Here is an 11,480-nt window from a genome sequence, read left to right on the forward strand (position 1 = left end):
CAAATCATGATTTCACTGCTTCTAATGGATGGCTTTACAGATTTAAGAAACAATTCGAAATAAAATTCAGAATATTACATGGCGAATCACGATCAGCTGATAAAGAAGGTGCGGAAAACTTCCGATCAACTTTCAATGATTTGCTTGAAAACTATGGGGGAAAAAACATTTTCAACTGTGATGAAACTGCATTATTTTATAAAGCTGTTTCCAAAAAGAGTTTTGTTGAAAAAAATGCAGTTCTTTTGTGTTGCAGTTACACAGGAGAAAAATATAAACCGCTTATAATTGGGCGTACGAAGTCACCAAGAGTATTAAAAGGTGTGAATCTGAGAGAAATTGGCATTGAATATGATGCTTCGTGCAAAGCCTGGATGACAAAAATATTTTTGAAAATTGGTTATCTCGATTTAACGAGGAAATGAGAGAGAAAAGAAGGAAAATAGCATTGTTAATTGATAATGCAACTTGTCATGCTGTTTCTCTCAAACTTTCAAACGTCGACGTAATATTTTTTCCAAAAAATACAAGTTCCTTAATTCAGCCATGTGACCAAGGGATAATAAAGCCATTTAAGAATCATTTTAATAACTGGATTATGAAAACAATTATCTATGATAAAAATCCTGCAGGGCAAATAGATGAAGCAATAAAGGGAATTACAATATTGGATGCTATTTCATGTTCGAAATTGGCATGGGACGAGATTACAGACACTTCAATACAACATTGCTTTGAAAAAGCTTTGGAATATGACTGTCGGGAAAAAGAGGACATCGAAGAAAGTCTGATTAATTCCGATATTGTGGAAAATGCGATTTTTGAGAGTTTCTGGGATGATAACAGTAGTGATGAAGAAGACTGCAGCGAACAATTTATGGAACATTTGGATGATCAACAAGTTATAAACAATACGGAATGCGCATTCACAATGCTGCTAAATGTTATTAAGCAAGAGACTCCGGAAAATGTACTTGATCTATTCAGATTCAAAGCAAATATTATGAGTTCGATGCGAAAAAAACAAAACACTCGATTAAAATTAACTGATTTTTTTATTAAAAATAAAAATTGTAGTTATCCGTCTCGGTTATATTATTAAGAGAGATATCGAACAGGCGAGACCTAAATTTAATGAAAAACCTTTTTTTGGGGAAAACCTCAAAATTGGGGAAAAATTTCCCCAATTCGAGGTCGCACTGTACTAGTTGCACATCTTAATTGGTTTTCTAAGTTTTTATCTGTTAAAGAAGATCTATATCTACTTTTACTAAACTTTAATTTCGAAAAGAATGATTCACATACGTAAGTAGATCCAAAGGAGCTTACAACTCTTTGTGCAAAAATTCTTAAGTTGGGATATTTTTCTGCAGTCACATATTTGTTATAAAAGTCAATTTTGGATATAGTAGGATAAACAAGTCTTAGTTCACTGTTGCACTGTAGGTCAATTATTTCCGTCTGCAAAGTATTTGAAACAATAGAAACGTCAACATGAAATGGAGAAGAAAATGTTTCAAACATTTTCTCATATTTTTTAGTTCCGAGAATCGACTGTCAAATGCTGCAGCAAGATTTTTTATTTCATCAGCGTACTTGAAGAAATTTTTACAATGGCTGATTTTAAATTGATTTAGCGTTGGAAAATGTTGATCATTTCCATTTCTTATTTGACATTCAAACAATGACAATTTCATTCGAAATGCTTTGACTTGATGGCATGCATTAGTAATCAAATTATCCTGTCCTTGTAACTCCTTGTTTAATTGATTAATTTTTTCGGTTATATCTACCAAAAAGCACAGATCTAGCATCCATTCTTCATCATTTAATTCAGTTAATGTCATTTTCTTATGCATCATAAAACTTTTGATTTCTTCTCTCAAGTCGAAAAAACGTTTTAAACATTTTCCGCGACTCAGCCATCTGACATTGGAAAAATACACAAGATCACCATAGTGAGAATATAACTCGTTCAATAATTCTTTAAACTGGCGATGTTGAAGTGCATGAGAACGAATGAAGTTTATAGTTCTTACAACCACACTCATAACATGGTTCATAGACAACACTTGCGCGCACAAATTGTGTTGATGTATCAAGCAGTGTATTACAAATAAATCATTTTTTATGCTTCTTGACTCCATCTCATCCATTATTAGCTTTACAACTCCTTTATTTCTTCCAATCATAGCCGGCGCCCCATCTGTTGTCAATCCAGCAAGGGTCTCTAAATTCGCTCCATTGTCGGATAAACATTTCATAACAGCTTGGAAAATATCTTCGCCCTTTGTAGTATCTTTCAAACTGACAAGGTTAAGCATTTCTTGTTTCACTTGAAAAGATTCGGTAACTCCACGAATATATACTACAAGTTGAGACGTGTCTGATATATCCGTGCATTCGTCAAAGGCCAAAGAATAACTTTTGAAATATTTTATTTGATCACGCAAAGTCACCACAATTTCATTTGAAATGTCATTAACCCTGCGACATATGGTTTGACGTGACAAGCTAATGTTTGAAAACTTTTTAGTTTTATCTGGCAAAATGTCTTTCACGACAGCATCCAAACACTCTTTTACGAATTCTCCATCCGAAAATGATTTCATTCTCTTTGAAATTATCATTGCAACAGAGTAGCTTGCTTTAACAGTATCAGAAGAAGAGTGTATCGATGAATTTAATAGTCTTTGCTGATTTCTCAATTCAGATTTAAGCGAATCCAGTTTCCTTGTTTTCAATTCCTTACTAAATTTCGCGTATTCGGAATGCTTTGTTTCATAATGTCTTCTTACATTGTACTCTTTCACCACCGATACTTTCTCCTTGCAAATTAAACATGTTGGCTTGGAATTATACATTATAAAAAGTAATCTTCTTCCCAATGATTGCTGAATTGCCTGTTTTCTTCAAAAATTTTCCTTTTCTTCATATTGATAACAGCTACAAAAATAGATAAACTTTAAAATTTATTAAACTTATAAAATTTATCTTTATTTATTAAACTTAAGAAAAATTTATCTTGAATGTATTTATAGGTTAACTACATACAAAATTTCTCTCGCGGGCCTTGGGTTGGCCAGCCCTGGTCTAAGACCTTAAAGCAATGGCCTATAAACCTGCTCACTTCATTCACATGTGCCGGAGCAAATAACGATTCGACCATGACGGCTCTCCAATTCTCTCGGGAAAGCTGCACATAATGAAACCACTCTTGATAATACAGCATTTCCAGCATTGTAGAATGGAATAGTGCAGAAACGGAGTGCAGACATTGGGTCCTCTGGGCAACTATAAAGCATTTTGTCTAAAAGGCAGCACAATTTGTCGATATCTCTATCTGGCAAGTATTTCTGATACATTTTTAAAATAAATGTTCTTTCCGGTTGATAAGTCGGGTCGAGATTTCTCATCACGGAGTGATATCTTTTAGTCAGAGGATCGATTGCATCAGGATTTCTTTCGGCAGCATGTGCAAGATATTCGGCAGGCAATTTGGCCGGAGCACAACACACATAAAGCTTTGTCTTTTAAAAATAAAATACAGTAAAACCTCTGGTGCTCGCCACCTCTGTTACTCGCCACCTCTATTGCTCGCCACATATTTTTCAAAAAATTAAAAATTTCTAGTAAATTTTGATAAATATTCTATTGCTCGCCATTTTCTAAATCTCGCCATTAATTTTTAATAATATTTTTTTTGGTTAAACTATTTTTTATATAAAAGTTGATCAGAAACAAGAAATTGATGCATTTACTTCTTTGATCTCTGCAAAGATTCAACAATATAATGCTGAAAACATTTATAACGCTGATGAAACTGGGATTTTTTACAAATCGATCCCTTTAAAAAGTGTTTGTCAGAAGGTTCGATATGGACATAAAATCCTTAAAGAACGGTTTAATTTTTATTTATTTTTCAGATTTTCTTTGTTGCTATGCTCAAATATGACTGGGACAGACAAAAAATTCCACTTATGATTGGAAAGTTCCAGAAACCTCGCTGCTTTAAAAATTTTAAAGTCGAAAATTTTGTCGATTACTGTCATTCACCAAAAGCATGGATGACAAGTAAAATTTTTAACGAATGGCTTTTAACATGGGATAGGCATCTAAAAAACGAAAAATTCTTTTAGTTGTGGATCGATGCCCATCCCATAAACTTTACGCTGATTTAGAGTCAATTGAAGTTCTTTACCTACCTTCGAAGACTACAACAATTCTACAACCAATGGATCAAGGAATCATTAGATCCTTCAAAGGAAATTTTAATAAACTTAAATTTGAGTTTATGTTAGAAAAAATTGAAAATGGAGAAAATCCACTGGAAGCTCATAAAAAATTAACCTTAAAAGACGGTTTTCTTTTTACATATTTTGCCTGGAAAAAAGTAGCGACCAAAACAATTACAAATTGTTTCGGAAATTCAAAATGGATCGAATGTGAAAATCAACTCGAAAGACCAACTGTTGAAATTGATAATTATGATCAAATGGTAAATATCTTGAAAATATTGGACCCGGTGGATAAAGATGATTTTATTAATCATGAATTTACCGAAATAGATGAAATTGAAGATTACCTTAATATTGCTGGAGATTCTTTCCCACAAAAATATGACGATGAAAATACTCATAATGACGAATCTCATGTGAATTCAGAAAAGGCTTTGAAAATGTTGAAAAGAATAAAGTCATTCTTTTATCAAAATGAAAATTTTGATATAAATTCGTTAGAACTAATTGACACCGTTATTAGAGATATGGCTGAATTAAAAAAAACTATTAAAGATTTTTTTAGTTAATTTTTTCCTTTTAATTTCTTTCGATTTTCATTGTTTCTTTGCTCAAATATGAGTTGGAAAGCTCACTTATGATCGGAAAGTATCGAAAACCGAGATGTTTTCAAAATTTCAAAGTCAAAAAATTTATTGATTATTTCCATTGCTCGCCAAATTCTATTGCTCGCCATTTTTTCTTCGGTCCCGAAAATGGCGAGCACCAGAGGTTTTACTGTATTAACCTCTGTTCAGCAATCCATATTTTTTAATCCATGAATTTTGAAATGTTCTGCCATTTGATTTAGCTTGCTTTGATTTTTACTAACAGTATGCTTAAGAACTGACATTTAATAATGTAACGTGTAGCATATTAAACTGTAGAAAGGTTAACCTTATTAACAAATTATTATAATACCATTTTAATAAAACAAAGTGTTAAAATTATTAATTTAATAGTTTAAAAAAGAAATTCAAAATTTCAAAATGTGCTATCAAAAGTTTCAAAAGTGTCAGTGTTTTGCCATCCCTGCCATAAGTCAACACGGGTAACACCATGGCGTTAAACACACGTAGCCAGGCACCTTTCCGCAGGCGGAAAGCATGCAACGCGCCTAGTCGCTCCATTGCACGCATTTTGGTACGTGCAATGTGATCATCGAACTTACCGGACGTGTTGAACAGCACGCCCAAATAACAACTGCAGCGATTCCTGGCCCGTTGGTGGCATTATTCACATGTCGTAACCAATCAATACAAATGGGATTATTTGTCCAAAATATGCTTAATCAATTTAAAGAGCTGTAGCAATTGACTGGCTTGTGTAGCCCGATTTGGTGACTATTCTTTCGATGTCTATCACGAACACAAAAATTTGCCTGACCCTTGTCAGTTTACTTTCCTAGCGGTCTTTGATCTACAGATCACCAGCAGTGAATAAGAGAGTTTTTCTTAAGATAATCTAATTAGCTTAATTTGTAAATCAGTGATGCAATATTCACGAAATTAGAAACATAAGAATTCAATCAAGATGGACGATAAAAACTTAAACCTATATTAAAACAAAGAGAACATAAACAAAATTAAAATTCAGTTTCTACGAGGCTATTTCAATAAATGTGGCTCTTTCAATCAAATTTTTTCTGGCGGTTGAAAGTAGCGTCCGACGAACAGTTCACAAAGGACGCGATGGCATTGCTCAACTTCAAATCCTCAACAAACGGTACTCTCTCTTAACCACGTGAGACATCCTTGCTGTCGGGAGTATCCAAGGCGTGCTTAGATTATACTCGCCAAACATGAAAGCGACAGGGGCGAAGCAATCCTCGAACTCTCTACAGGGCGGCTGATTTTGCAATTGCTGAGCGGGACTTTCACTCAGTCATTTGTTTCATGTTTATTTTGGCCAGGAAAGATTACCAGACGTGTATGGCCGTCCTAGAGCCTCGGAGACTGGCTGTTTATATCTGCACCTCCAAAAATGGAGAGACGTCGAATCATTTCATTACAATTCCTGCTAGTAACTTCAATATGGTGGCTGGGAAGTTAGGCTCCGAGCAGAGTACTGGTCATGGAGGAGACTTTTAGCCTTCCAATCCATCGTTCTATGGAGGGTCTTATCTCGGTCTTTTCAGAAAAAGTGACTGCCGCCTCTTTCCGGTGAAAACTCGACTCTTCCCGGGACCGATTGAGTATTCAAACACTGCGGGATTATTTTTGATTGTCTTTTCCAACATGGAAGTAGAGGCATACAGGGATTTTATACTCTGGTTGTCGAAACATGTTGAATGTTCTCATATACATCCCAGACTGAGTGAGACCTGACGATTGGAGAAACAGTCAGAGACATGAAAGTAGTTAAAAATTTTGTCTCGTCTAATGAAAATATATTTATTATAGGTTAGCCATATAATATAATTAATACAGGGAACCATACATTCTATTCATTGACTTTAAACGGGAAAGGAGTAAGGATTCAAGTTAATCGCAGTGCCCGAGTAGAAGCCGGGGATTCTTAAGGGGATGGCTCAGTTCTCCATTCGAGTTTACAAGGGAAGGGAGGTTTTTTGGTCATGTTAAGGCGATTTTTCCGCCATTTAACTTGTTACAGGCACTTTCGAGTAGTTTCCCTTATTAACTGGTTGTAGAAATTAACGCGGACTTGTCTCTATTTGAGGGAGGATGGGTCCCTCGAATTTTTCTACTTCGGGACCGATCCTTCCACGATATCAACGACTCGTCTGACCAGAAATCTTAGTCACGAGCAGGCCAGACAGAAACTACGCACACTCAGCAAAGAAATCAAACAAGATCAATCCTCCAATGTCGTTCTGCCAAATCTCCAGTTCCAAATGACAGACACATTTCACGTTTGTATGGAAATATATGTTTAGAGGGAATGACTAAATCTCCAAGGTCTTGTCTCTACAAACATGCAAGTTGACAATGTCATGATCCTTCTCAGTTTCTCGATTGAGAGTTGCCAGAAGGATATCAGAGTGCTTTTCATTGGTGGGAATTTAATTAGACTAAAATAGCCAAGAATTACACTTTTGTGGTCGAGTTGAGTGGAGATTGGACAGACCTGCCGTCCACACTGGCAGTTGACTTGTTTTTCTTTTTCCAAGTTTACAAAAGTATTGATTTAAGGTTAACTCGATTATTATTCACACCCATTTTTTTATTGAGGACAATCTTTCGATATTGTTTTAACACTAATTATTATTGTCAATGATCTCTACTTGAAAAATAATAAAATAACTATAGGATAGAAAAACATGATTACGTGGAGACGCGTGAAAGCCATAACTTGTTTCAGTCTTTCAGTCTACTTACACTTGTTTCAGTCTACTTTTTGTTGAAAAAATGGAAGAAATGTGAGGTATATGACATGACTTGATGATTCTGATCCCCGACAAGAACTCAAACGTAGGATTGGTTGTGCCATTGTAGTTCGCGGACGACCTGGTTGAACTAATCATTTTGGTAGTGTCGTGTAATCTATTTAAGCACGGACGAAACCGGGAGACAATCAAGGCCAGAATCGCTGCTGTAGTACAATGTTTAATGTTGTAGTGGAAACTCCAATTGATTGAACTATTTAAATATTTTCATAATTATTGACGAGTGATAATATTCGAGTAGAATCCATTAAAATCGAGATTGGTCTGCAAATGTATTCGCCAGGCCGTGTTGCTGGCGTCAGTCCACATGTGCTCGAATGCAGTGTACACGAAACACACTTTCTCCACAAAACTCTACAATACCACGTGCCACTCACCGACTGAATGAGTGCCAGTTGGTTGTCCGGCCTTCTCCTCGACCAGACAGGCCACAGCAGAGGGAGAATATGTCGGCCAGTCTCCTGTGTATCTGAGGGTTAGAAAGTGGGACAACAGGACGGGAGAAGAAGGTATCCCGCAGCAGTGCAGACAAGGAGTCCTTCATGTTGTTGAGAGTGCGGAGGTTTCGACAGGACCCTTTTCTGATGGGGGCAGTCAGGTGGTGTTGGTCGATCACGTCCACCTGCGAATGAGGTAGGGCACTGCCTGGATGCAGGAATGTGAGGAAGAAGAGCATCAGCGACAACAGGTGAGACTACCTCCGACAAACACACGCCAAGCTCGCTTTATTCCCAGCCACGCACTGTCCAGTTTGCCACAGACTCAGCAGAAACTGGAAAATGTCGTCCAGTCTAACAAATGCAACACAACCACAATGTCCGAATTGGCCAGCACACTCCCCAATACGTCCGGCCGGGAGTATTCCAGACTGGGAGTATCTGTATAATGATTGTTTGGGAGTGTTGTCGAGGATGTACTCCCCCGAGTTGATGAAGTGAATCCACACGTCACCAAGTCCGAAAAGGTAAAAGTCTTTGAGGACTTGCAATGATGTCACACGAGTGAGTCAACACCTTACATTGCACCTATTATTAGAGGACCCGACCACCTGGGACACCAGATCACTCATTCTACACAATGTCTCTTCCAATTCGGACACATTGTACTCACCATTGGCCAAACTGGTCAAGGGGATGGCCTAAGTAGAGACGATAGGACTCCCCCTCCTACAAATAAGGGGGAAGGGTGACTGGAATAACAATAAAGTGAGGAGGGAGGACAGCGTGGACAGTCCACATGCTGACTTGTCTTATAAACACGACATAGACATGCCAGGTCAGTCTAGGATGAGTGGGGGATGCACTTGTTGAGGAATATGCGGGAGTGAGGGGCGAGTGTGTGCAAGTAGTGGAGACAACCAGTGGAGTGACTCATTCAAACTGTTCGGGATAATGTGACTCATTTGTTGTACAAATTTTACAAGAACATAAAACGCCAAAAATTCCAGATTACTGTACGACTTGACAGACCCTCCTCCGGTGGGGGCCTGATTAAATCCGATTTGAGTATAATCAACATCTACATCCCCCAACCTCAACTACTATTCTATGCTCATACAATCCTCATCTTGAAACTTTCAACGACATGAATAATCTCCGTCTTCTCTCCAAACCTAACATAAAATACCACATGAAACACAATTAATCAACTATCATCAGATCATACACCAATCCTAATACAAACTCATCCCCTAATCAACATTCCGAATAATAACACGTTCATAAACTACAAAAGAGCAAAATGGAGACTCCAAAAAAACCAAACCGAAAAAATTTTCTCGGAAATTACCAGGGACAAACGCCTGTCAAATATACATTAATCCAATAAGCCTTTTACCGTCGCTTACCGTCGGGGTGCCGGTCGTGCCCCCCGTCACAGCGAACTCAACTCGATCATACAGAGAGCCCTCGCTTCAGCTGGCGTCCCGTCAATCCTCGAACCTGTTGGACTGGATAGAGGGGATGGCAAACGCCCAGACGGCATGTCCACCTTCCCATATGAGCAGGGGAAATCCCTTATTTGGGATTCTACCTGTTCGGACACGTTCTCGCTGGGAAATCTCGCTCTGTTCGCCGCCAATCCTGGGCACGCTTCGAGGCAGGCCGGGGACCGAAAGATTCTCAAGTACGGCCACCTCTCCAACTCGCTGTTCTTTACTCCAATCGCCGTGGAATCCTCCGGTATCTTCGACCTCAAGACACTTCGCTCGCTCGGTCGACGGATTTCAAGGACAAGCCACGATCCAAGAGAGTATTCTTGGCTCCTGGAAAGTCTGTCTATTGCTGTGATCCAAGGGAACAGCTTCGCCATTCGCAAGGCTGGCCGGGTGTCTCGTGAGGCCATTAATTAGCTTAGCTATCTTTTTACTTTTATAAATCACATTATTAGCAAAAAAAATATCGATTATAACTCAAAACGATGGATATCCAATTACCTTGGTGGAAGACAAAAACGCTTGAAAGCTCTGTTAAAGAAGAGTCCCTTCCCTCTGAAAGATTGTGTCAGTAAGGTCTACCAACAAATGATTGCCCCGACGGTTGAGTATGCCTGCTCAGCCTGGAGGTTTGCAATTGCTTGTTCGAAAGCGGAACGTTTGAACTCACTCAGAAGGAAGATTATGCTCCACAATGACACCTCAGTTGGCAGCCTTGCTTCCGAGGAGGCGACGCAGAAGAATGGACAGGGTTTCCTACGTTTCTGCAAGGAACTGGGAAAACCACTCAAGGAAAAGGTGTCCCATGCAGAGGAATTTCGGTCGGTTATAAAGAAATGCACTCCAATTGAGTTCCTCTGCAGAAGGAAGAGAAGGCGTTTCCGGATTACGGTCGGGTCATCAGAAGATCATGCAAGAAGAGTACGGCTGTTGTTGGAGGCAGGGATCACCTAATTAGTTAGTTCTGACCTATCTTTCTCGGTGATCTTGGAGTTAATAAATAAATAAGACAAAAACGCTCAAATACATGCATCATTCTCAATAGAGTACCTCAGGACTCAGTCCTATCCCCCACACTTTTCGACATTTACCTAAGTGACATTCCTACACCACCCGAAAATGCATCTCAGTTCCTATACCCAGATGATATTACGATCACGTCATCAAACACAAATCCAACGGCAGCATGTCGCCAAGTTCAGCCATTCATTGATATCCTGTATAACTGGATTGCTCTATACAGTCTATCCCTATCACCAACCAAATCATCAGCCACTCGTCTAACAAGTAATACACGAGAACACAATTTCACTCCGACAATCAGAATTAACAATATTCAAATTCCCCACACTAAAACAGTCAAAATACTCGGAATAACGTACGATAGCTCTTAATCATTTCGCCAACACATTGAAAACCTTATTCACAAATGTAAAATGAATGCCCTCCGCTCACTCACCGGAACAGACTTTGGACAAAACAAGGAATGCTTAATATTCATATACAAACAATACATTCTTCTAACATTGGACTACGCAAGTCCATCATGTGCGTCTCTACTGTCAAAAACACTCCTTCAGAAGTTACAATAAATCCAAAACCAAACATTCAAAATCATTACGGGTTGTATGAAGTCTACTCCGACCGACCATATGCATCAGGAAACCAACATGATCAAACTTGCAGACCATTACGACATCTGTGGAACTCAATTCTTTGCGAGTATGATCAAAAACCACCAAAGTCACAATCTCACGAGAACACCAACCCCTGACAGGAACATCAAAAACACACCAGCACTCCACTACTGCCGTATTCTAAGCTCATTCTCTAACAAAAAACCATCGGAAATAAAAGAACTAAT

The 11,480-nt window shown here is 38.3% G+C and overlaps 1 protein-coding gene across 1 annotated transcript; it reads right to left on the bottom strand.

Moving 5' to 3' along the window:
- Positions 1-256: 256 nt before the first annotated feature.
- Positions 257-2,864, bottom strand: LOC115231845 (general transcription factor II-I repeat domain-containing protein 2B-like). The gene is made up of 3 exons (XM_029801764.1): positions 1,794-2,864; positions 1,330-1,461; positions 257-370 (listed from the first exon to the last, which is right to left on the bottom strand). Exons 1-3 carry the CDS (start codon positions 2,862-2,864, stop codon positions 257-259), a joined length of 1,317 nt encoding a protein of 438 aa, XP_029657624.1.
- Between the last annotated feature and the right edge of the window lie 8,616 nt (positions 2,865-11,480).

Source organism: Octopus sinensis, unplaced genomic scaffold (assembly GCF_006345805.1).
Source record: "Octopus sinensis unplaced genomic scaffold, ASM634580v1 Contig18910, whole genome shotgun sequence".
NCBI lineage: Eukaryota > Metazoa > Mollusca > Cephalopoda > Octopoda > Octopodidae > Octopus > Octopus sinensis.

What these genes read in the sequence shown, in the direction of transcription:
- LOC115231845 (XM_029801764.1), bottom strand. Translation starts at nt 2,864, where the DNA reads ATGTATAATTCCAAGCCAACATGTTTAATTTGCAAGGAGAAAGTATCG. An exon ending in TGCTAGATCTGTGCTTTTTG is followed by an intron (nt 1,462 to 1,793) that starts GTAGATATAACC and finishes AATACTTTGCAG; the next exon opens with ACGGAAATAATTGACCTACA. An exon ending in GAATTTTTGCACAAAGAGTT is followed by an intron (nt 371 to 1,329) that starts GTAAGCTCCTTT and finishes TTTGTCATCCAG; the next exon opens with GCTTTGCACGAAGCATCATA.